General features: G+C 37.3%; 3 protein-coding genes across 3 annotated transcripts in view; all 3 read right to left on the bottom strand.

Annotated features, from left to right (window-relative positions):
* Positions 1-1413: 1413 nt before the first annotated feature.
* On the bottom strand, positions 1414-17943 carry WBP11 (WW domain binding protein 11). Its single transcript, XM_025995181.2, has 12 exons — positions 17707-17943; positions 15802-15919; positions 15306-15337; positions 14369-14462; positions 11326-11522; positions 10127-10260; positions 9719-9918; positions 8949-9140; positions 6254-6355; positions 5531-5824; positions 4362-4544; positions 1414-3290 (listed from the first exon to the last, which is right to left on the bottom strand). Exons 2-12 carry the CDS (start codon positions 15863-15865, stop codon positions 2857-2859), a joined length of 1926 nt encoding a protein of 641 aa, XP_025850966.1. The 5' UTR covers positions 15866-15919; positions 17707-17943; the 3' UTR covers positions 1414-2856.
* Positions 17944-19713: 1770 nt separating this feature from the next.
* SMCO3 (single-pass membrane protein with coiled-coil domains 3) lies at positions 19714-21003 on the bottom strand. Its single transcript, XM_025995179.2, has one exon. The coding sequence runs from the start codon at positions 21001-21003 to the stop codon at positions 20326-20328; it is 678 nt and encodes a 225-aa protein (XP_025850964.1). The 3' UTR covers positions 19714-20325.
* Positions 19714-26956, bottom strand: part of ART4 (ADP-ribosyltransferase 4 (inactive) (Dombrock blood group)) — a 28162-nt gene continuing 20919 nt past the window's right edge. Inside the window, exon 5 of the transcript XR_012002952.1 lies at positions 19714-21019. The gene's annotated coding sequence lies outside the window, so the exon portion shown is untranslated. The remainder of the gene's footprint in view (positions 21020-26956) is intronic.

The following is a 26956-nucleotide window of genomic DNA, read 5'->3' as shown; positions in this document are numbered from 1 at the left end:
ACCAAACCCTCAGGTAGCTCATTCCATCAATCACTCTTTTCATTCTCCAACCTGTCCCTCCTTCCTTGATCTTAAGCCTCAGCAAACTTGCACATGCTGATCCAGCAAAACCCCTGTGCTTGCTCAGTCCTTAGCACCTGCTCCGTCCTATCTACTTTCCTTCACAGCCACACTCATAGGCATTCTTAGAAATAAGAGAACTGTGGTAGGGAGACAGTTATTTTGGTCTCACAGAAGTCCCAGCTCCGACCTTTGCTAAAAGCTCTTAATTCCAGGAATGTAAAGAACAGAAAAATTTCCCCACAGCTCACTTATACCTGAACCCAGGACCCGGTGGATAGAAATTATGTACAGCCCTGCTCAGTGAAGGTTTTAACTCCAGGAGTGCTGCAAGGCCTGTCCTCCAAACCAGTCCTGGTGGATGACCATTTCCACGTATTAGACCTGCTGCAGTTGGAATTGAAGACAAAACATGAGTGTGCAGTTCCATATGGGGTGGTGATTGTGGCATCTTGTGGCCTGAAGAATTACTTGAAGTAAAAAAGAGTTTAAGAAAATATTAAAAAATACCTCCCGAATCTGTATAAACAAAGCAATGTTTTATAAGGGGCACAAATTGGAATGTGCAAAAAAATTAGAATCGAAACTAAACTGACCTTTGGATGTCATCTAAGGCTTTATGCTGATTCCATGCCTTGGCAGACTGTTGTGAAAACGACTTTAAGGGGCAATTATTATATAATAAAATGACACTGAGAAGGAAACAGTATTTATCCATATTATCTGATTAAAGATTTTTATCAAGCTTAACATTGACCCAAGCATTTTTTTGAAATCACAGTGTGAATTATGATCATGACAAATGCCGACTCAGAACCTATCCAAATTTTGAACGGGTTACCCTTTCCTGCAAATAGAGGTAACATACAAATGTGCCAGATTTTACAGCTGACATTTCAGAAAATAAAACTAGCGATACTAGGAAATGACTTTATGATAAACTGAACAGCCTAATAAATGTGAAAACAGAAATCTCAGAAAAAATATAAACTTCAAGCAAGAACACTAAAAATATTACAGACCAAATACCAAATAATTGTTTACATTTAAAGTATAATATTGACTTAATGATGATAGAATGGTGTTCCATCCTAGCATCTAAATGATCAAATATTCTATTCACTTACTGGTGATACTAAATGACTATACTGAAAAAAAAAAAAAAAGCCCAGGGCACCTGGGTGGCTCGGTGGGTTAAGCATCTGCCTTCGCCCTGGGATCAAGGCTCACATCGGGCTCCCTGCTCACAAAGGAGCCTGCTTCCCCCTCTCCCTCTGCCACTCCCCCTGCTTGCGCTTTCACGGTCTCAAATAAAATCTTAAAAAAAGAAAAAATCGAAAATGACCTATAGACTGGTTTGACAAGACTTGCTTTAATCTGAAAGAGTAATTTCCAAGAAAAGTTTCATACACAAAGGATCTCAGAAGAGAAATCTAAAAATCCATCAAGGAATCACTTGCAAGAAAATAAAAGCCTTATCATATTATTGTACTATTTTTTTTAGGATACCACCAATTTTTGATGACATGGGATTCATGTGACAGGTATTTAAGATACAAAGTAAGAATAGGTATGTCTAGTCTAAACTCAATGCACACATTGTCTCACTGTGCGTGTGTTTCTTTGTTCATAAAATATTCATACTTTGGGCCACTGGCTAATTCACACAACTCCTTTAGCTTCAATACTCTCATCTGTAAGATGGAGAAAATATCTGTGAAAATTATTAGGATTACTGGCTAGCTGAACTAGCTATTAAAGCACTTTTTAAAGAAAATGATATCAATGTAAATTAACAATATTGAGCATTCATTTTGTCTTTTAATAATAAAAGCTCATAAAACTGACAAATTCAATAAAATAATAGTAGTCACCTTCTCTAGCTATCTAATAATTTAGACACAGTTTAAAAGAAGCTTTTCCCATCACTAAGCTCACAAAGCTCTGGAAAAGTAAATAATCCTTGAGAAGATTCATGTTCTATACAATAAATAACCTTTCAATTTCTCCAAAGCCAGTATAATCCCGAAGGAAAATAATTCTTTTCTTTATCCCTTAAAATTTAAAACTTAGTTTTAACAATATTTTCAATAAGATTCTTATTCTGTACCAGCAATGGCAGTTCCTTAAAACAGAGATTTTAAATCCTTGCTTCTTTACTGCCCCTAACACAGATACCATATTTATATATCATCAGTAACACAGAGGATATCTTGGTGTAGAACATTTATTTATTTATTCCACGAAACACTCAAAGTTTAGGTCAGTGGGAAATAATTTTAATCAAAGAATTGTACATTTTCTTCCCACATATCTTGCTTTGTATTAGGAAATGACATTGCGATCCATTTCACTAAAATATTACAAAATATTTACAAGAAAATATTAAAATAACTCAAACACAAAAGGCAAGATGGGGTAAAATAAACTGTTTTTTTCAGAAATCTCTACTCCAGTGCCCACTGCACACAAGAAGAGAATCAAAACAAATAAGTAACAAGATCCCCTCGATCACAAGTTTCCAAAAAATTGGAGAAGGGGAACAAACCGGATGAAAACGGTGGTATGAAAGGGAATGGATGTTAGCAGCACTGCTTCAATAACCAATTTATTCTGAATGAAATAATCCTCTCTTATATGCAATAAATTCTGAACAAGGCTAAACTTTAGGATATTCCTTGAACTGAAATTTAAAAATACCCTGACAGTGAAAGTCACTCTTTCACTAAGTTTAGTAAAAGCCTCTTTCCCCACCAACCTCTGGTATGAACAGAAACGCTCTGGCATTAAGAGCTGTCACAGTAGCCCTTCCATCTCTTTCATGAAAGCTTCATAAACATCATCCTTGGTCTGAACGGAGACAGGAACAGATGGACCAGATTTGGGAGCTGCTTTGGCAAGAGGCACAGCAGAATCATCCTCTGACTTTCTTTGGGGAGCAGCAGCAGCCCCTTTATTCTCCCGACGTACCCTTAATGCCGTGGGCACGAATCGAGTAATCTCTGCCTTGGGATTAGTGATCTGTGGCTTGGCACTGATGGTTGCTGTGGCTTTCTTCTCAATGGTGGCTGCGCTTGTATCATCCGCCTTGGGTCGCTGAATCAAGTTGGGTGGAGCACTTAAAACCCCCGGGTTGGGCAAGGGAGCTGGTGGGAAAAGCCCAGGTGGGGCAGGTCCAAGTGGAGGCACCAAAGGTGGGCGCATCATGCCAGGACGAGGTGGAGGAATGCCTAAATGAAGGAGAAAACAGGCAGGTGAACACCATGAGAAACAGAGGCTGACAATTTTTTAAACATGGGCAATTTACAGAAAACAAGCTGAAACTATGATGCTCAGGAATAGATTTTGATAGTAAGGAATATTTTATTGTGAAATAATATTCACTTTCAGTCTATACCCCTGTATTTAGGTTTTCTTCCTCTCTGAGTAATGTACTGTCTTACAATACAAAGTCAACAACACTAACTGGTTTCAAGTATGATTTCAACTCTGAAAGCCCAAGACTCTACTCTAGCTGTATACTAGACATGTTATCAAGGCCAAGGTTGGGAGTTACATTCTCATGCATTATTTACTGATTTGCACACCATTCCTCCCCTGAAAAAGGTAACCCAATGGCCAGGAAATGAAATTTTAAATATCAGAGGACATGAATGTAACTAATCATGGTATGTTACCACCAATGGAAAAGAATTCAAGTCCTTTGATGGCTCAGACAACACCACTGTCATTTACCCAAAATTGCAGATTTGATTTTCTTCAAATGCCACTTTTAAGACTGAATAAAAATGCCAAATTTCGTGGAACCTAAGATACTATTGCTTATATAGACTCATAATTATTCCAGATACCATGGAGAGTCCAAGCTGGGGAGCTTCAAAGGAGGCCTTCACATTAGACTGGGACAGTGTAATAAGCCAGAAATACACTGGTACACTATGATAAAAGCACATGGAAATGTGCCTTGTAATTTCAAACTTTAAGTTGGTACATATACTTAAAAAATATATGGAAATATATGGAATGACTTTACAATTGCCCCCTACCCCCATAAAACACACTACTCAAATGGAGAATTTAATCCCAAGTGGTCTCTGGCTGGGAAAAGCCCCTCACAGGACAAGGAGAATCCAGTGCAAATACTCTGTGGAAGAACTCAACTTAAACCCAGGCCAAAAGCTGTTAAAAAACATCATTTTAGGATACCCTTTGACTTCAGGATATTGAGATGTGAAAATATGTCTTAGAGCAAATGAAATCTATAATAGTTAAATTTTTGTAGTAGAAATTAAAAGCTTCACCTGGAGGTGCAGGGGGAGGTAGCCTTGGTGGGGGTCCCCGAGGAGGAGGGCCAGGAGGCAGACCTGGAGGTGGACCCGGGGGAGGGCCAGGGGGTCGGCCTGGTGGTGGGCCTGGAGGCAAAAGTCGGGGTAAAGGCCCTCGGAGTCCTGGCATTCCAGGGGGCCTCAGGAATGGAGGAGCTCCTGAAAAGAGAAAAATGACAAACTAATGTAAGAGAAATACATACCAAGTCGTAACTGGTATAAAGATAACTCGAATGTGGTCTGACTTAGCATTTTAACTTGAAATCAGGTAACTTCAAAAACCGATCAAAACACAGGTGGAAAAAGAATTCACTCAACAAATATCTGAGCACCAGAGATAGAGTGCTAAACTTGTTATGGATCATTTCTCTTTATTTCCCAATACTGATAAAAAATATAACTTTTTTTAAGCACAGCTCTGCTGGGCTAGAAACTGAACAAAGAGGAAAAGATTTTTAAGTGGGTTCAAAAATAAGCTGAAAATGGAATATAAAGCAGAATGCTTTAAGCATTCCCCCTGAAACACAGGAAGATATGTAGGCAAGGATGACAGAAGATGACACAGGAGAGGTAATGTGCTTTGCACCACCAATCAAAAAGGGATGAACTCAAGCGAAGAAAACCTAACTGGCCAACTGTAGGATGAAGGACTATAAAATCATAAATTGCCAAGTTCAAACTTCAAAACAAACTTCTCATTCTTGTATGCCAAAGACTATATTAATACTGATCCCCTTTGTCTCTAAAGACTGACTTCCAACAATTCCCAACCAAGGAAGGATGCCTGATAGTATTTACTGTACCCTAATCTCATTAGCTATCAATTTTGAATTGGGTCAACTTGTCATTAAAAATAACAGTACTAAAGAAAGCCCCAGGTTCAATACTCCTGTTTCTGCCTGCTAACCTCCGAGCTACAGAACCCTGCAAAGAGAAGAGCTTTGGAGGAAAAGAGGGCTGTCAGAAGTACTATGAACTGTGAACAGTGGCATAGGAACAAGTAAATTGTACTATCCTTTATCTCCTAGCGACTTATACTAGGAAAAACAAAACATCACTACTAATATATATTTTCAGAATGACTTCGTCACTCTAATCACAGGTAGACTTAGTTAATTATTCACAATATATCAGTGTTTACTTACCTGGAGGTGGTCCAGGAGGAAGGCCAGTAGGTGGTCCAGGTGGCCGTAAAGGTGGAGCAGGTGGTGGTCCAAGAGGAGGTGGTCCTGGCATGGGAGGTGCTTGTATCTGAGAAGGAGGAACAGACTGTGGGGGAGCTTGCTGCTGTGAAGAAGTAGTAGATGTGCCGTCAGAAAGAGATTCCTCTTTATGCTGTTTCTGTGATTGCTTTTCTGCTTCAGAATCATCAGAATCATCTTCGTCATCATCCTCTGAAAATTCTTCTACTTCTCGTCCTTCCTCAGGGATTTCCTGACCTAGAAGAAATTTTAAACCAGGTGAAATGGGAGTTGATTCATTTTTTACAGCCTGCAAAATAGCAATGCCTGCAAACACATGCTCAATTAAGTGCTTTTTAAAAATTAACAAGTAACTAGCCTTCTTTAATAAACTACTTAGATGTGAAGGAATCAAGATAGTATTCTACTCATCTATGCTACTGGAGCAGTGAAACAAGCCTGGGCTTTAGAACAAGACAGACCTGGATTTAAATGACAGTTTAACCACTTACTAGCTGGGTAACCTTGGGCAGCCTAGTCTCCAAATGTCTCCAAACCTTAACTTTTAAAAACAAGGATTTATTACTTACTTCAGAGTTGTTGAGACACTAAATAGGAAAATGTATGTAAAGGAAGTGGCAGGAGGAAATACCCAAAGGTGATTTCACTCTTCTTTCCCGGTCTTACCTGCCATTCGAAGCATCATGGCTTGAAGAGGAGTCAGCTCCTTCATGTTCTTCTTTTTCTTCCTTGATTTTCCAGGCATATCTGCAAATCTTACACTCAGACCTAAGGGGTAGAGGGAGAGAATAGGGTGGATTAGAACAACAAAACTCAGCAAATGTTTCCTATATAATGTGATAAAGCACTAGATAGGATGCTGCTCACTATTTGGCAGAAGTTAAGTATAGAAAACAGCCATAAAAAGAAAGTATAAGAAGGGCCAACTGGTGGTAAACATGTTATTGTGATTTAAAATCTATAAATTTCAAAAACTTAAAGAATACCATTAACATCTTTATGCCAGTAAAACTGAACACCCAGATAATAGACATTTCTTTAAAAAAATAAAAATTATAAAAATTGGCCACAGAAGTGGTAAGACTACAACATATAAAACTGAAATGGTAGTTAAAAATCTATTTTTAACCTGGCCCAAATAATTTTATAAAGAAGTTCAGCCAAACATTAAATTACAGATATTTCCTATAAAAGGGAACAGAAAAGATGGAATGCAATCCAGAACATATGAAGCTAGCAGAACCTTGATACCAAAACTAACCAATTGTAAAATACAATTGACCATTGAACACAGGTTTGAACTGAGTGGGTACTTGCACAGTGGATTTTTTGTGATATAGTACAGTACTGAGAGTGTATTTTCCTTAAAAATTCTCTACCTTACTTTATTGCAAGAATGTAGTATATAATACATGCAACAACAAAACGTGTGTTAATTGATTATTCATGTTATCAGTAAAAAATCTGGTCAACAATAGGCTATTAGTAGGCTAAACTGTGGGGGACACAAAGTTATACACAGATTTTTGATTGTGCAGAGGGTCGGTGTTCCTAACCCCCATGTTGTTCAAGGGCCAATTTTATAACCACACTGAATCCAACAGTGCTTTAAAAGAAACACATCATAAACATATAGGGTTGGTCCCAGAAATGCAAAATAAGGTTGAACAATAGAAAAGCCATGAATAGAATTCATTACAGTACACAACTTAAAATCCATAACATCTCAACAGATGCTTATAAAATATTTATAATAAAAATTATTAGCAAACTTGGAATAGAAAGCACCTTTTTAACCTGACAAATCAGGTTATCCACTAGACACTATTAAATTAAACATCATGCTAAATGGTACAAAATTAGGAGCAGCTGGTAAACATTTACAAAGTTCCATGTGGGCAGGGCTTTAGTTTTATCTATTTTGTATTGTTGGTCTAGGAAAATTCCTTACGTGTAGTAAAAACTCAAATTTTAGTTGAATGTCAAATCACAGGATAGCCACTTTCAGCACACATCCATTGATAAATATGTAGAAGTAAAACAAGTTGGCAGAAAAAAAGAAAAATGAGGCAAAGGATCACATGATGCCAGAGAAAAATGAAGCTGCTGTGGCTCTAAGAACTCTGTACTTTCTAGTACTAGCTCCTATATAAGTCGTCTATAATTTTCGTTATGAGCTCCATCCACCCCTTTAAGACAGCTTTTTGGTTTGCAACCACGATTCTTATGAAATACTAGAGCAAGGACTTCTCATCACTTCAGATACGAACATCAGCAGTATTACAAATACATAAATATGTTGTTGTAGACTACAAAAACAATTTTGCTTTTATTTATTTTTAAAAGATCTTATTTATTTTAGAGAGAGAGCAAGCACATGTGAACGCTTGCATGTGTGAACAGGCGGCTGGCCTTGATCCCACAATCCTGAGATCATGACCTGGGCTGAAATCAAGAGTCAGATGCTTAACCCACTGAGCCATGCAGGTCCTCTGACAAAAATAATTTTAAAAGAAACTCAAAGACTGCAGAGGTGTGGCAGATTATACATTTTGTATTGCTCAGTATCTATCATGATGCTTAAACTTATCTTGATGAATGCCTTAACTACTTTTTAAAAGTACACATAACTCAGTTTGATTTTATAATAATCAAATGGATATATATCATATATTATGGATACTTCCATTAAATCATGAGTCTACTTGCAGGTGTACCAGAATTATAATTATGGTCTGGTTGATGTGAGACAAAATGAACACAGAAATTTAAATGGCTCCAGATAAAAACATTTAAGTAGGGGGAAATCCCTGGATGGCTCAGCGATTTAGCATCTGCCTTTGGCCCAGGGCGTGATCCTGGAGTCCCAGGATCAAGTCCCACATTGGGTTCCCTGCATGGAGCCTGCTTCTCCCTCTGCCCGTCTCTCTCTCTCTCTCTCTGTCTCTGTCTCTCATGAATAAATAAATAAAACCTTAAAAAAATATTTAAGCAGACTTACCAAAAAAACCCCAATGATATGAATATGGCTTTCTCAATCAACATAGTTACGTGGTTATTCTTTTGTTCCTATACAGACCCACAAGAGCCCATCTGTATGCTGTTGAATAGCTCTTTTTCTCTCAAAGTGAACTTTATTACATAGACTTCTTTATCACATACTCTGCTTAATTTTTTTCCCCTCACAAATGTCCACTGAGGACTATGTATCAAGAACTTTTGAGTTTTTTGATATAAAGATGAATAAAACTATGACCCTTCTTTTCAAGGTGCTCACAATTACTTTCACAGATACACTAGTAAATCAGGACCTTCATCTTGTCTGCTACTATCAATACCATGAACTTTCATTTGCACATACCTGACTTCTTTTCTTCATTGTTGTCTCTCTCGTTATCATCACGGTGCACAAATTCATCCCCTTCACTTTCTCCATCTGACCTGTCAGTGTCGCTGTCATCAGTACTGTCATCATGCTTATCTTGATCCATGTCCTCAGGATATCCGTCATCTTCACTGGTGCTGGAAACATCATCATCATGACCCCGTTGAGCTGAAAAGGGAGAAGGGAGCAGGAAACAAGTAAGATGACTGGATCCTCTACTTCATGGTATACCAAAACACAGAAAACTGTGCTAACTCAGAATAGCTTCATTATTTAAAATGACTCTGTATGTAATAGTTCTTCATATAGTCTGACAATATTTCTGTTTGGTAATAGTTTTAAAATCTTTTTGATAATGTAAAATATTTTTTAAAAAGTTTAAATTTGAAAACAAATTCTACTTAGAAACTGGTACACACACACACACACACACACATCAGTGACTATATACAATTATGCTCTGGTGTGATAGCAATAAAAGTGAAAAAAAAAAAAAAACAGGTATCCAAGGCTTAAGGAATCTCAAAAAAAAGCCTAATTTAAAACACAATAAATATTTCTGTACTTCCTAATGTGTGTTGGTTTTTCTTGGGTAAATTCTATGATTTATCCATCTGTTAGTAAGTATATGTAATCATGATTTATCTCCTAAGTTCTGAGGATGGTGAACAAGATGTTAAACAGGACCAACATAAAAAAATGACAGTGGAAAAGCTGCAAGAGAAAAAGGAACAGTCACTCCTTACCAAGTTCTGGGCTATATAACATGTCTTCATCCCGCCTGCGAGGGGGAAGATCTAGGGCAAAGCCCACTTTACGGCCATACATTTGCAAGACTTGAGGAGGTGGTGGACCAGGGGGAGGACCAGGAGGTTTTCTACCAGGGGGCAAACGTGGCACACCATGTCCAAGAAGAGGAAGTATAGAAACTGCCCGTGTTGGAGGTCTGTAAAGAAAATTTTACAGTAATCACATTAACAATATTTATTTCTTCTTCTAAAATATTTTCAAGGAATTTCTTACCTCACATTTAATCAAGTAAGGCACTGCTTACATTCCCATTGCCTTTTAATTCCCACTGCAATAATTTTGGCAGTGGACAGTCAAAAGGTACTTTTAATAAATATTATTTAATTATGCTACTGCTTCCTCACCCATAGGCTGAGGTCTTTTTAAGGATGGAGGGTGGCTGGGCACCAGGAAGTGGAATGTCCTGGATCAAGATGTTGGAAGGAGCATGTGGCATATCTGGCAAGGGAATACTCTCCACTTCCACATGCTGAGCATTCTGAAACAGAGAAAAATCTTTCAATAGTATAAGAGCAACCCACAAACTCAACAGTTAAAATTCAGTATCTGCTGTTTCATAACCTGGATTTGCTTTCTACCTAACATTAAGTATCAGGAAAAACAAGAATATCAGTATTTGTCAACATTTCCAAAGTCTGTTGATGAATGGAAAGAATCTCTATCATCTTTAAAAGAAACAAAACTCAGCTGTTTTTCTCCCTTATTATTAACTTATCCTTTTGGGTTATGGTTAACTGTTAAAAGTAAAGCCATCCTTTTAAATATTCTGTATGATAAATAACACTTAATCAATTAACTTATAAATACTATATATCCAATGGTAGAGCTTGGGTTTCTAAAATTAGTCTTTGTTGGATTTCTGCCACATACTAGCTGTATGACTAAGCAAGTTCCTTGGTTTCCTTATCTGTAAAAGGGGACCTATACTACCTGCTTTGCAAAAATTATACCATTTGGTTTTTTTACATTTTTGAGACAAAATTCCCAGTGAAATTAAATTCTGAGTTTTGACAAATGCATCTAGTTCACATTTCTTCTCAATCATCCCTAACACTATCCCAAAGCAACCACCGTTACAAACGCTTTCATTCATAGATTAATTCTGCTAGTCCTACAATTTCATACAAATGGAATCCTAACTATGATAGAAATTCAACATGCTTTGAGATTTATCCATTAAATTTTTTTCTTAATTCCTGTTGTTTTGAGTATCAGTAGAGCATTTCTTTATATTGCTGAGTACATTCAATTTTACAAATATTCTAGGTTGTTTATTCATTTTCCTATTAATGGACATCTGGGCTATTTCCAGTTTTTGGCTATTACTATACTGGCAGATGGATTAATTTCTCTTGTATAAATATACATCACTAAGATTGGTTGGTTCATGAGATAGTTTGACAAGAAATTGCCATGATGAAGTTTATTTGATAGGAAACTGCCAAGAGGAAGAAGTTCATCATGACCAATTCTCCCATTAACAATTTAAAAAGCAAATCTAAATATAACATTTTAGTTTACCTCTCTAGAGAAACTTGATTACCTTGACAGCATCAAAATATTGGCTAAGTTGAGCCCTCTTCTGTTCATATTCCACTTCTAGCTTTCTCAATTCTTTGTAAATGTCCGGATTCTCTTTTTCATAGAGTCGTAGAATACGTTCAAAGGTTTCACGCAGCTTTTTACGCTTGTCTTTCAGCACCTTCTCATTTAACTGTGGTTGCTGCACTGGGTTAAACTCTGAAAGAAAAGAGCAGATACTGAGATTCAAAACAAAGAGTCACTTCATTTAGGTATCAACTAGCTATATCACTTAATAAAATCTCCTTTACGATTTTACTTATTTATTCATGAGAGACACGGAGAGAGAGAGGCAGAGACACAGGCAGAAAGAAAAGCAGGCTCTATGCAGAGGGCCCAACGTGGGACTCAATCCCAGGTCTCCAGAATCACGCTCTGGGCTGAAGGTGGTGCTAAACCTCTAAGCCACTCAGGCTGCCCCATAAAATCTCCTTATATGATAAAGCTTTTAACAGGGATTTATATCTTAAATGTTATTAAATTAAATTTTATTTAATAAAATTTTAAATTTTATTAAAAAGAAGTGCAATAGGTATTTTTTTAAATTCCACCCCTTTAAGATAGCCATTAATTTTACTTTCTAAGTCTAATGTCATCTAATTAGTTGATTTTCATCATTACTGTAAATTTTTATTACATAAAAATTACATAAAAATAAATTTTTATTTATGCTAACAACTTGCTATAGTATAGTGAGGCTTTAGCCAGACAGATTAATTATGTCACTTAATTCTGAGATCTTAGGCACTTGAATTCTCTTATGTTTAGCTTCTTCATCTGGAAAATGTGGACATCAACTACTCACAACAAAGCTTTGATGGCTAAGTGATCACAAAATATCCTGTGGTGTTCAGCTTGCAGCTTAATTATTTTTATAACAGACTGATATTGTCTAACTACCATATAATTCTTTCTCTTTCCATGTGTTCAACAGGGGGCTTAATTTCAGGTCTTCTACCCCAAAAAGGATTATTAGCACAAGACTCCCGAGCTTGCCTGGTCAATTATACGTGCCTCCCTCTGTTCTCCTCACCAGTGACTGACTCAGAGATCAACTGGCACATGATTCAAGTTGAAACCATATCATTCTCTGAGACTTTGTGAATGTGAGAGTGTGACGCTCCTTTACAGGAGGGATAAAATAAACCTAGAGTTGCAACCTTGTCTCCCACCAGTTCCAAGCACATATTCTTACTTCCCATCCCAAGCAGTTCATTAGCAATATGCTGAATGAAGCTAACAAGAGAGTAGACCAGGCAGATGAACAGTCTCAATAACCATACCTATGTTTTCTAGGAAGGCTTCCCTCTGGGATTTCCCAATTATGGGAGTCAATATATGTATTTCTTCTGCCTAAACTAGTTTGCACTGAGCCCTGAACAGTATTCCCTTCTCCCTCCTTTTCCTTTTTTTTTTTTTTTCAACAGATAACAAGTTTAATTATCTTCTTCCCTAAATCCTTTTAACCTAGGTGATTTATTCAGAAGAGGATAGTCTTACATCATACACTATTCTTGGTGTGATTAATGAAAGTGTTGAATGCCTCAGTTTTAATCCCAGTTTGCTACTTCCTAATAGCATGACCTTGAGAAAAGTATACAATCTCTCTGTGCCTGAGTTTCCTCATCCATAAAATAGGTTAATACACCTACCTGAAAGTTGTTTTAAGGATTAAATAGCATATGGAAAAAACTGGTGCGTAGCAAAATAAGAGCTCAATAAACCTCCATTACTACTATTATCTCCTTTTAAAACCACATAAATCAATCTGAATTTAATAGGTCATTTAATGTCTTGACACTCTAGGGATAACAATTGCCCACAGTAATATTTAAACCAGAGGCAACAAATGGGATCAGTTAGAGCTGAACTGGGAAAGATTTGGGATCAAGCAATCTGATCCAGAACTAATTATTAAATAAAACTTAATTTAGCCCAGGCTAAATGCACAAGCTACGTTACATTATTAAAAGAACCTCTAAAACCATAACCCCACATAACTGGACTTTTTTATTTTTAAAGATTATTTATTTATTTGATGGGGGAGGGGGCACAAGCTGGGGGAGCAGCAGGCAGAGGCAGAGGGAGAAGCAGGCTCCCTGCTGAGCAGAGAGCTCATTATGGGGTCCACTCCCAGGACCCTGGGATCATGACCCGAGCCAAAAGCAGATGCTTAACCGATTGAGCCACTCAGGCGCCCCTGGATTTTTTTTTTTTCAACCCATTTAATGTATTATTGAGATCCACTGTACCTTTTTCACCTACTATCTGATCTTTGGCAAACCACTTAAACTGAGTACCTTTGAAAACAAATCTTGTCAAGATCATTTCATTATGCGAAAAAAAAAAGGAGCAGGATGCAAAACAATTAAAAATCTCATGTTCTAATATTAAAAATATTAGACGGGTTGCAATAAAATTTCCTATGGGAACATCACACAGGGAATTCTGAAGCAACTTGGAGGCAAGGATTATCTTGTGTGATTCCAGTTATGACAAAAAGTAGTGATACTGAAGATGTATGTGAAGAAACTAAGTAAAATCATTCAAAAAAATGTGAAAAAATGAGATAGCCTAATGATATATATGATATTCTATAAAATTAGATTTTAAGTAGTTCACGATTTCTTCTACCACCTTACTTAGTGGGTCAAGTGTCTTATCTTCTCACTGGAAAAAATGGGGAACTGATCAATTCATGGTAGCCTAATATTTAGATTTACATGGTAGTTGCCAACATTAAAAAAATTTCAGTCGTCTCTCAACAACTAGTTCAAGCTAAATAACAGCATCCATCTTACTCTAGAGGAGATCCCCAGTGTGCAACTGCTCCCCATCATTCCATTGTTTTTCTGATGCTAAAACTAAACCCAAAGTGTCAAATGTCATCATGCTTTTCTGTTTTTCTTATATCTGTGCTGCTTTACTCATTACCTGTTTGCCTGCCTCTGTGTATCAGACTATACCTCTGCTCTAAAATCTAGCCTTTTAAAATAAACTCTTACCCATTTCATCCAATTTCTCCATGTCCCGGATAATCTGTTTGGGATCCTTCATCTTCAAAACTGCAGCTCGTACCATCATGCGTTGTTTTTTGTTCTTAGGAAAAAAAAGAGCACTGTGTTAAAAAATTGGACCTTCCTGAAATTCTACTTCAATTTGCATCAAGAATCTATTTAAATTGAGTTGAACTTCTTGATTTCTGGTCACTTGCTTCAACCACCATAACAAAGCCATGTCATTTTTGGCTCTCAAAAAAAGTTTCAACTTTAGACAAAAAGATAATCACTATTTAGTACATGTGCTTTCTAAGGCAAAGAGTTCTTTTAATTTTGTGAGATCTTTAGCAATTACTTAAAAAAATTAAGATTTTTTTTGGGCTAAATTCTAAAACTATATATACTAGAGAAAAGTTTTACAGGATTTGATGCTAACCAGTGCAATAGGAAAAGTTCAATTAAAAAGTATTAAAAATCTGTATTCTTTCAGGTATTAAAGAATGACACTAAAAAGTAAATACTGTCTTATTCTGGGAAAACACTTTGCCACAAACTCAATAGGTACATAATAAGGAAAACGAACCCACAAAGCTACTCAGAATCACATTTATTTTCACTCACTAAATCAGTAGCTTTTAACAAAGTAGTATACTTTAATAGCACACACACACAAAAAAAATCCTTTCAAAGATATCTATTTAACTCAGTGGGAAAGATAATCAAATATACAATATTAGGATATCATGAGCTTATCTGTAAAGTTATTTCAGTTCAGTTTCCAAGTACAGTATTTTGGCTTAGTAAATTTTATTGTTTGTTATAAGAAGCATAAAGTATCTTTTCTGACAAATAATTGTAAACGTTGTTTTGAAATCCACTAATCCCAAATAATAAGATGTACGAAACGTCACTTAGGGGTAATAGGATGCTTCTGAAATCATACCTTCTTTAATTCTCTCTTCCGGGCTTCTTTTCCTTGAGAGAGACAGAGAAAATATAAAACTTTCAAATCCTGAACACTTGCATTTTCTCTAATTTAATACAAATAATAATTAATGTGGGAGGCTATCCTGTGCATTGCATTTAGCAGCATCTATGGCCTCTACCCACTAGATGCCAATAGCAACCTTTAATTATGTCAACCAAAATCTTAAGAGATTTTTGCTTTAAGTTTCTCAACACTAGTCTGTCCAAAATTTCAAATACAAAAAGAAAGTTTCAAGCCAATTATACTTGGCAAGTCAATCAAATTAAACATATGAGTATTAATTTTTTTGCACGTTTAAAGGTTTCATCATGTGCCTACAACACTGGATAACTTTATACAACTAACTGACTCCTAGCAACGCTGATTTTATAATTAAGACATAATAGATTCTCCAGTGCTTGCAATTTTTATCACTCCTCTTCTTTATCATTCCACACCAATGGACACTTACGGGCTTGGTCTGTGGGGTTCATAAATTTTCCACTCTTGGTGGATGATGTAGATCTCCGTCCCATGTTGACAATTTATATGGTTTACCTGGTTCATTAAAAAAAAAAAAACAAAAAACCCTGCAAAGACAAAGACAGAGTTTATTCTTCTGATAATTACAAAATATCTTCCTTCTTATATTACAAAATTTCTTTCTACCAATCTCTTGAAAAGTAACATTCCTTTTGTTTTTTTTTTTTTTTAAAGGTTTTATTTATTTATTTATTCATGAGAGACACAAAGAGAGAGAGACAGAGACATAGGCAGAGGAAGAAGCAGGCTCCCTGGGGGAGCCTGATGCAGAGACTTGATCCCAGGACCCCGGTGATCACGCCTTGAGCCAAAGGCAGATGCTCAACCACTAAGCCACCCATGTGTCCTAAAAAGTAACATTCCTTTGATTGTTAACATTTTTAATGGATCATGGACTAATTCTGAAATTGAAAAAAAAAAAAAATCACAAACCGCTTTAATATAGGATAAACCATGAATATGAAAAGCCAGTAGTCCTTTTCCTACACCCTCCCCTTGTTTTTATGTAGGGTGAAAGAGGAATAAAAAGGGAATGAGGTAATGATCTGGGTTCAACAACAAATGTCTCCCTTGTCTCTCCCCATGGAGAGAGAGATCTAATCTAATTCAGATTTAGTTCTAATTCACATGTAATTTTTGACTCGCAAGAGCTAACAACGTAACTAAGAGTGCAAATATTAAAAATGAAAGTATTACACGAAGAAGTGTCCAAAAACGCCAAGACATGAACTATTCTACTAGCACCTACTTGACTCCTGACTTCTATTTTTTTTTATGGTAACCGAAAGGGATGTGTTTGAGGGAAAATATTTTGCAAGTCAATATTTTTATTAACCTAAGACACTGCTATTTTACTTCTTTCTCTTATTCCAATTGTTTAACTTTTTAATACTTACTCTTTTCCAATAATAAAGTTGACAAATTCACCCCCTTTAAAGTAGACTTTTAAAGGGTGTGAAAGGGACGATCATGAGGTCAATTTTTCCAGTAGCCCACACAATTAATTATAATACCCTCCCTTCTTCCTTGAAGATTTTGTCAGAAAAGTTCATTGGTTAAGGCCTCTTTCAGCAAGTGCTCAAATGCCTTCATTTCTGCAAAATGCTTCAGAGCTGTTCCAGTGGCAACTAACTGACCCTGTCCAGGGTTTCCTTCTCAGAAAAAGTGGGAGAAGGTGAGAAGGTAGGCGGAAACAAGCAAAATTAATATAAATGCAGCCTCTCTTTTTTTTTTTTTTTTTGATGGCCTGCGATCTTCCTTGCTGTCCTCTCTCAATTACCCCTCGGGCTACCGTTCTGACCCTCCTCTCGCACAGGTGAAACAAAAAACAGGCAGGAATTAGAAGAATTTCTACAGGAGACAATGCAGCCCTAGTCTGCACAAACCGCTTTTTGTCTAAAAGAGAAACGATAAGGAAATCGCGCCACAGAACCGTGGCGGGGCGGGGGGAACCCCTATACTGAACCGAAGAGGCCGGGGTTCAAGCGGGATTGAGCCCAGGTCCACCCAGAGAGAAAACAGCACCAGCAACTGCCAAAACCACAGAGACGGTTGATCCTGACTCGAGGAACATGAAGACGTCAAATCTAGAGCAACCCGCCAACGGGCCGCCAAGAGAAGGCGCTTACCGACTCGGGCGAGCTGCGGCTTCACCGCTAGAAGCCGCACCGCTCCGGGCTCCAAGATCCCCCGGCCCCCGACCCGGGAGACCCACACCGCGGAGAGGAAGAACGGGGCGGAGGGGCCTGGTGTCCCCGAGGCAGCCGCGCAGGGCCCGGGGCCGAGACGGGAAAGAAAGATGGAGAAACGGAGTGAGACAACCCTGCACACTCACACTTCTGCTGGGTTCCTGGGACTGCGAGAAGCGGGGAGGGAACGATTCTCGGCCTCTTCCACTTCGTAGGGGCCTTCACCTCAGCCTGCCGGTCAGCCACCCAGCCACCGCCATCTTGAAACCTCGCGCCCCTCCGCCATCCTTACGTCACTTCCTATTCCTAAGGATCCAGGATCACAGCGTTTCTCGGCCCTGGGACCATAGAGAGGAACCAAGACTCCCAGGACCAGAGTCTCTTCCGCTCCACATCATACCGTATTGGTTGATTCTGTGCTAAGGGCCCGCCCTCATGGCGCAGAACCTCAGTAATTGACGCTTCTTTAGACCAATAGAAAGAAAAACCTAGCGGGTCGGGTAGGTGATTGGCTGATGAGAGGACTACTTTGCCTCTCCGACCGAGACGATTTGACTTAACTTCCGGAAGCTCTTGTTACTGCTGTGCAGGTTACCGGCCTTTTCGGGCTGGGGTGCTGTTTTGCGGTCAGTCGGCTGGACTTGTTAGTTTTTTTTGTTTTTTTTTTTGTTTTTTTTTTTTTCATGATGTAAGCAAGTGCGGTCTCTTGAAAGTGTCTGTGTGAAAACGGATCCCTGAATAACATTTGCTAGTGTTCCTGTTGCGCTTTGCTACCATCACGGCCGTTCCCAAGTTTATAGGCACAACAGAACGTTTGTAGACCTGAGCGAATGAATCGTCAGTGCCCGTGTGAAAGTCCCAGATTGTTCGTAAACGATAGATTAATCTCCGGTAATCTACAATAAGGTTTTGTTGTTTTGTTTTTTTGTTTTGTTTTGTTTTGTTTTGTTTTTTGAGGTGGAAATGGGATACGTGTGCAAGTTTTAAATTTACGAGTGACGAGGCTGATGGATACTGGCTTCTGCCTTTCGGTCTTTACACCGGCTAGGAGTCCTTTATGAGATCACTGTACCTATGTGCGGATTATCACTTAGGTGCAGTCTTCGTCCTCTTCCTTCTGTCCACGACTCTTACCCCCCCCCCCCCCACCTCTTCCCCTTAAGGGTAAGTTTAAACACTTAACAAACTTCTAAGAGATACCCTTTGTTATCACTGATCTTAATATCCCTTATAGGAAAATATGGGAGGTCTGCAGAGGTCAGTTCTTAACTATCCATTATAAACACCCCAAACTATCGAAGGAGATAACACATTGGTTTTTAACAGCAGAATATTTACATGGTGCGCTTAAACGTTTATAATCAGTTCCTTACCTACAGTAGCCTTTGTCTTAGCAAATTCTTGATTTGGTTTTAGGCCGAATCTTGAGTCCCAGAAAGAGCAATAACATGGTCTTGTAGTTTAGGAGTTGTAAGTTAGGTAATAAAAAAAAAAAAAAAATCAAACTTAATTTTGAAGGTGAACTACTTTAGTTTTCCGACTAATTTTGAGAAGCAGTGACAGAAGAGAAAAATGAAGAGTACATCTGAAAAGTTGGTCTTTCATCTAGATTTTTAATTGTTGAGATACACTGAGCTTTTAAAACTTCGAGACATTTTTTGTACTTGGATGCAAGAATCAGCTATAACAAACACATTCTTGCACCAGCAACTTATTAATGATTTTGTAAGTAGAAGCTAAGAGTCACAAAGGGAAGTTATTAGTTGGTGAAGGATTTAGAAAACACTTGTGTGTGCAGATATTAGCTGAACCATTAGGCCTCCTTAAGCCTCTGGATTTTTCTGAAATCAGGTAATTAATGAAATGGGAAGCAGAAACAGCTTCCTTCATTCTGCTGTTGTAGAAAATGAAATGTCATTTTTCTGAAAACTCGTAAGGTAATAAATTACGGCTCTCCTTTAAATGGCAAATTCCTAAAAGAGTAACAACTTCTCCCTGGTTCCTAAACACATTTTATGCACGTGTAGATGGGATTTGCATGTTTGTTTTTTTTTCAATGTCCCAGAGTGTTCAAACATTCACATGAGGGTTATCTAATCATCGCACCACAGTTGGCCAGGGTTGATTGCAATGACAGAAACAGAACCTTTATCTTTTTAGTTTTAACTTTTATCTCTTAAAAAATCCATTCAAATTTATGAGGTGTAATTAGTAGAAGTTACAGAACCATTGTGTCCTTTTATCACTGAAGGATAAACAACCCATATGTCAGTGTCTCCTAGTTTATTAAAAATTAGCCTTAAAAACTGAGAGTCCAAATTATGGTAGTATTTCTATTTCACTCAAAGTCCACAGTTAGTGTCTAGGCAGAAGTTACTAAGTACATCCCCTTAGTACTAAATGATGTCTGAAGCTAGTGGTAGAAATAAAACTCTCCTCATTCAACTTAAATTTTAATGATTTGGGGAGTTAGAAAAGGGAAAGGTAACCCCCACACCCATAGCATTTAACCTAAAGTTGATCTGGTAGAGCAAAGTAAGAAGCATCCTGGGATGTAATCTTTTACCTCTAGCACCAACCAATGTAGGCATTTGTTGTTGATACAAAACTCTGGAGTCATCTAATTTTAGCATCTCTTAAAACATCTTTCCAAGTTGTTAACTGTATTTCTGTCCATGTTGGAAACATACAGAAAATGAACCTAATCAAAGGAGCAAAACACTATATTGAGAAGTAGAAAAATATTCCAGGGGCACAGTGGCTGTTCATTTCATTTGCTGTTTCACTGTGTTGGTGACCTCAGTAATGGCATGATGATATTTTTCGGAAGCTGACTTGAATTCCACCAGATGCGTCTCATAACTTTTAATGGCTGCTTGAAGCTGTGTTTTCTCCACTGCTCCCAGGATGGCACGGAATATCATATCTATGCCAAGGCCAAGAACAGCAACTCCTATACTACCAAGGAGAGAAGCACCAATTTGAGCTAACACAGTGACCAACTTGTTAATGATGCCAGTTGTGACATTTGAGCCTACAAGTTTAACAGCGACTGCACTGGCTGCAGAAGTAGCTTCTCCCAGGATGACTGAAATGACCTTTTGTACTATTGCAATTTTCTCTGTTTCCTTTTCTTTAATATCTTGAAGTTTTCTGTAGAGGGTTGGCTCTAGTTTATCTTTTAGGGCTTCATCAACCTTTTGCAATTCCTTTTGGATTTTCATCATGGCTTGGATGATGATATCACAGTTTTCTTTGATGGTCCCATCTCTTTTCATCTCAATGGAGGCCAGCTTGCACCCCAAGTGCATGTTTAAAACCCCAATCAGCTTATTGGTGGCATGGAAGCTATCAGATAGGCAATCAAGTAGCTGCTGGTGAAGACGGTTTACTTCTTGCCTTCTCCGTGGGTTTTCTGGATAGAAGAAGTCACTCTGAGCCATATTTCAGATACAGTCTCTGAAAAATAAAGTCGTAAATCCTCACTAAAAATTTTGAAAAATGTCTGCTGTCTGTGTGCATTTGGCCATGAATCTTACTTTACAAGTGGAAAAATAGCACTGTGCTAAGGAATTCCTCAGAAAATTCAACAGGTTCTTCAAAACAGTTTTTATGAAACTTAGTTTATATAAATATGGGTAACAATGCAACCTCCTGATGCATTAATTAAGGCACTAATTTTTTGTGGTTGAGAGAAATCCTGGCTAGGAAACATATGTGTTTATCAAGCATCTGATTAATAATAAATAAATGTGATTATTTCCAAGTCATATTTAATAAGGTTTGACATAGACTGCAGTTTGATACGGTTAGCTCTTGATTACCAATACTCCTTAATTTTCCCAAACCCTAGTCACCACACTGAATAGATCTACCAGATTGATTTCTCTAATATTTGGAGATAAATTAGTAGGGCCAGAAGAATATTAAGATCTCTGAGTTTACAGGGCTATTAATATCTAATTTTGCTTATATACTGTTATCTTAATTTATAATATTCCAGTCACTCTATATGTCTTTACAGGCAAATTATTTGTTCTCTAAGCCTATGGACATTAAAGACAATATACATACTAGAATCTTTACAAAAAATTTTCATGTTAAGCGTATGTATTCAAAATTCTTTAGATTAAAATTCGCTTGGGGAGAGTGAGCATGGTGCAGGGGACAGTACAATTATAACTATCTGTGGTCTCCATTTGCAAAGCTTATAACTTAAATTATTTAGACTGGCTTATTATAATGCACTTGGGCACGATGGAGATTAGCTAGAATTAGCCTTAGTAAGAAGATGATGCCGTTTCACGAAGGTATTAAAAAATAAGTAGCAAGAGTACACCATAGAATGAATACAACAAATCAGGTAGGAGCCTTCTTGTGTCTGTTCTACTGGCTCAGAGAAAAAAAAGCACAAGCATCTTCTGAGTTTATTTGGGTAAAAAAGTTTGAGCCCTGGTAGAACAATGTCACAATATGCATACCTTGAATAGGCTTACTATGTGCCTGGCACTTTTATTTTTAAACTCTTGGGAGAAAAGAGAAAATGAAATCTGTGTGGGAGCTGGCACATTCTCTCGTAAACAACATCCTGATGAATTTGGCCCCTATCTATTCTGAGACCATGGCTGCTAGCCTAGATATGGGTACTCTCATAAGCATGGGATGAAAGAATGAAGATATTTTTCTCTCGTGAAACATGAAAATAGCCTATCCTCCAAGTCATAAAAATATAAGTTGGAAATAGAAAGGGGAAACATTTTTTTTTTAAATGGATTGGAAACATAATCATTTATGTTGTTCAGTTTAGAAAAATGCCTTGGTACCCCTGATAGGATAAACTTATCATGGTCAGAAATTCATTTTATCTTTGATTCAGATCCAGCACACACACACACACACACACACACACACATCCACGTGTTACACAAATTTCCACAAAACAGTACTTAGAAAATACTTCAATTTCATTTAAAAAAATTGTTGAGGGTTTGTTAAATATTCCCCAGCTCACCTCCTTTGGGTTGCAAACTGCACAAATCTGAACTTTGATTTCTTTGTTTTTTCTTCCAGAAATTTTCTATTCAACTTTTTCTCTTTTTTTGACTCCTAGTTCTCAGATATTATCATGAAGTGAAAACCACTTTCTGACTGAGTTTGGAAGACCATCAGCAACATTCCAATTCAGATATTTAGGTGAGAGGAGTCTTTCTTAGCCTGAGAAAGTGTAAAATATCTCTAGCAGCTATCATCTGCTCTTATCTGAAGGCATAGCTTCCAGAAAAGGTATGTGGTTCTATTTGCCTAACAAAAGGAGAGATGAGCCTTCCTCCTGAATGAGGAGGTTGAATGCTTCCAAATGGTCAGTTTCTTCCCAGTTAACTCATTATTTTAATACACCTTGACAAATTAATCATAAAATAAAAAATCAGGATGCTATTTACTTGAAGAGAAAATATACCCGGATCCCACACAGATATAAAAACTCCACTTTCTTTTCCTTTTCTCCTCAGAGTTTAAATAAAATTAAACAAAACTAAATAGGTGAGATTTCTTATTTTTTTAGAAGAGTAATAATGGGACTTTTCTTCCCCAAATATTAAAACATTATAAAAATAATAGTATTGTATAGGTACAAGAGTAGATGGAATCATGGAACAAGATAGTTCTGAAAACAGACCCTTCTATACATTTAATACATAATGAACATAGACTCTCATATTGATAATAATTGAAATTATTGTTCTATAGATGTTCTTGGCATAATGGGCTAGTTTTGGGGGTGAAAAATTAATTTTAAGAAGTTAGTGTAATGTCTGTAAAAAAATGATAAAACAGCCAGAAGTGGATAATTTTCAAATGTCTATATGGAGGAGGGCTTTATAAGTTTAAACCCAAAGGAAAAAAGTCACACAAAAATTTGACTAACAAAGATGACCATACCATGTAAAAAGAACTAAAAGGAAATTGGGAATGGTACACAAAAAATGAAGTATGAATTTCTAAAGACTATTGATATCAATAAGAAAAACAGTAGTTATCTAATAGCTAAATGAGCAAACAACTCCAGACAATAAAAGAATAGTAGCTAATTAAATTGATGAAAAGACTTCAATCAAAGATCACAAATCAAAGACCCAGCCCTTTTTCAATTATATTTTCTTTCTTTTATATAACCAACCATGGCCTGACACATGTACTTTTATACTCTTCTTCCCAGTTTCCAGATATCAATCTATAATTCTGTGCCAGTAACAAGTTTGAGTAAGACATCATGATGTGCTCTGAATTACGTTTCAAATCAATGAAAAAGGACTTTTATTTTTCTGAGTTGGACTTACCTTCCTAGCTCCTTTTCTCTTGGTGAAGGGCTTTGGGAAGATTCCTTATGCAAATAGATCTTTCAGCAGGCCTGCCACCTGATACTTTTCCAGTACTGAATACAGTTCAAAATTATTTCCATCGCAAGGATGAGATAAATGTTAGAGAATTAGGTGGGGGAGAGGTAGGATTTGAAGGTGAAACTAATGAATTATTTTTGGACAGGTGAAATTTGAAGAGCCTGGTGATGGAAACAGTTTAATAATTAAGTAACAATCTATCTAATGGACTAGTTCCTTACTGTGTATTAGATAACATGCTGGGCTCTCTGGAGCACACAAAAATGAAAAGGACATCGTCCCTGCTTTTATGGCATTTTTAATCTAGTTAGGTAGTCAAGACAGACTTAAAACGACATGATGAGTTGAAAGTAAAATGTCCTTTGAAATTATAAGGTTGGTGGTTGATTTGTGCAAATTCAAATTTCAAACAACCCGCAAGTTAACATGTATTAACACTAGGGCCATATGGAAACATTCAGTCATCTGGGAAGGTTAATAACTTGTACCTTTATCAAATTGTTACTCTTAAATATGTACTTGATATTTATTTATTTATTTATTTAAAAGATTTATTTATTTATTCATGACACAGAGAGAGGCAGAGGGAGAAGCAGGCTCCATGCGGGAAGCCCGACAGGGGACTCGATCCTAGGTCTCCAGGATCAGGCCCTAGGCTGAAGGCGGTGCTAAACTGCTGAACCACCTGGGCTGCCCTGTACTTGATATTTAAATGAGAGGTTATACACCACGTGAAAAAAGTTAGCCATGTACTGCATTTCCATTATTGCCCATGACAGTTTAGCTCTGACTCTCAAATTGCTTACTTCACTCAGCAAAACAAAAGCAATTAGTTGGAACCACCTTTCTTGAAGATCATAGCTGTTACCTACACAAGCCTCAAGTGATGTCTTACCAATAATATATAGTATTCACCTAAGAGGAGTTCTGGGCCATATACTTTTCCTTATCTTACTACATTTTCAGGGATGACCTTTTAAATATCAACTTTAAAATTCAGTCTTTTAAAAATCATTTCTTTTGGGGCACCTGAGTGGCTCAGTTGGTTGAGCATCTGGCCATTAGTTTTGATTGAGGACATCATCTTCCATTCCTGAGACAGAGGCCTGTGTTGGGCTCCGAGCATCTGGGAGTCTAACTGTTCCTCTCCCTCTGCTCCCCAACCCCCTCCATGAATAGATAAAATCTTAAAACAAAACAAAACAAAACAAAACAAAACAAAAACCAAGAATCTTTTTTCCGTGCCCAACACTGAGCTTGAACTCAAGATCTTGAGGTCAACAAGAGTCATGTGTTCTGCCAACTGCGCTAGCCAGGCACCCCTTACAAGTCACTTCAAAGTCACTTTATAAATGAATTTTAAGGATTGGCGCCTACAGGTAGCTAAATGGTATTCTCAATCCATTTCTTTATTTTTTTTTTTTTTTAAGATTTTATTTATTCATTCATGAGAGACACAGAGAGATAGAGAGAGAGAGAGGCAGAGACACAGGCAGAGGGAGAAGCAGGCTCCATGCAGGGAGCCCGACGTGGGACTCGATCCCAGGTCTCCAGGATCAGGCCCTGGGCTGCAGGCGGCGCCAAACCGCTGCGCCACCGGGGTTGCCCTCTCAATCCATTTCTTACTACTTGCACCTTTTGTGTGGTAAATGTGATTTTTACATTATCACATGATAGTGTTCCCTGTCTGAAAAATTCGCTTTGCACAGTTACCATCCACTTCTGAACTGCAGAGTTTGTACTGTTATTTGAGTATTTTATTGCTATGGTTCATGAAGGTTCTCAAGAGCCCTAGGACGTGCTGACGGAGAATTGCTGGCCAGCAGGCGGCGCTCCTGTCTCTGGCATGTCTTTTTCACCCCAGCGGTTGCTGAAGCAGTTGTGCTTTCTTGTTGCTCTACTTGATTGTGGGTGCGTAAAATTTTCTTTGATGAGAGAGTTCTGTGGCCAAAAGGAAGTTTGGAAATCACCTGTATTTTGACTTGTTATTTCAATAAAAAAGAAACTTGTTAATGCCGATACCAGTGGTCAGCCTGGAAACGGAGATTGGAATGGAAACAGAGTAACTTCAGATAATAGATTCTTAACAAAATTAACCTTGTCAATATTGTTGCAACGAGAAGTCAACATTCTCGAGCGTCTAAGAAATAGTAGAAATATATTGATGATTGTATCTAAAAGTTAAAATTTATTTAGTGATACTATACAGTTATTTTAGATTTTTTGGGGAAAAATGCATTCATTATCACATATTCAAATGAAAAATTCTCAGGATACTTTTGCAAATAACAGTAGCTAAATGTCAAATATTACAGAAATTTAAAGAGGGAAATACACTTGAGGTGTTTAGAGGAAGCTTCATGGAGAAAGTGACGTGATCTGTGTTTTGATAGATGATAGAATTATAACATGAAGAAATTGAAAATAAAAGATTTGATTTAGGGATCCCTGGGTGGCGCAGCAGTTTGGCGCCTGCCTTTGACCCAGGGCGCGATCCTGGAGACGCCGGATCGAATCCCACATCGGGCTCCCGGTGCATGGAGCCTGCTTCTCCCTCTGCCTATGTCTCTGCCTCTCTCTCTCTCTCTCTCTCTCTGTGTGTGACTATCATAAATAAATAAAAAATAAAAAAAAAAAAAGATTTGATTTAAAAAGTACTTTAAAGCACAAGATCACTACAACTAATATATAAACGCTTGAAAAAAAAAGAAGGAAAAACACCCATAAACTTACCATCTTAATTTTTTTGGTTGTTCCTTTCTAAGGTTTGTTTAAATGTATAATTATTTTTACAAAGTTGTAATAATAGTGTTAATAAAATTTTCATCTTATATTTATTTACTTAAACATATTTTCAGGTTCCTGGTTTTATAATAATTTTATTATACAAAGTATTCTATAAGATATCTACCATAATTTAATAAATACCTAATTGTTTCCCTATCATAATATTGTAGTGGGCATTTTAATAAACATTTCCCCCCCTCCTTTTCAATTA

This window comes from Vulpes vulpes, chromosome 8, assembly GCF_048418805.1.
Source record: "Vulpes vulpes isolate BD-2025 chromosome 8, VulVul3, whole genome shotgun sequence".
Taxonomy (NCBI): domain Eukaryota; kingdom Metazoa; phylum Chordata; class Mammalia; order Carnivora; family Canidae; genus Vulpes; species Vulpes vulpes.
Note: the sequence above shows the minus strand (reverse complement) of the source record. Positions and strands in the feature narration are given on the sequence as shown.

Excerpts from the sequence above, each read along its gene's own strand:
- WBP11 (XM_025995181.2), bottom strand. The coding sequence starts at position 15,865 with ATGGGACGGAGATCTACATCATCCACCAAGAGTGGAAAATTTATGAAC. Across the intron at positions 11,523-14,368 it reads GGAGAAATTGGATGAAATGG|AGTTTAACCCAGTGCAGCAA; the intron begins GTAAGAGTTTAT and ends CTTTTCTTTCAG. Across the intron at positions 3,291-4,361 it reads ACCTCCCCCTGCACCTCCAG|GCATTCCTCCACCTCGTCCT; the intron begins GTGAAGCTTTTA and ends TCCTTCATTTAG.
- SMCO3 (XM_025995179.2), bottom strand. The coding sequence starts at position 21,003 with ATGGCTCAGAGTGACTTCTTCTATCCAGAAAACCCACGGAGAAGGCAA.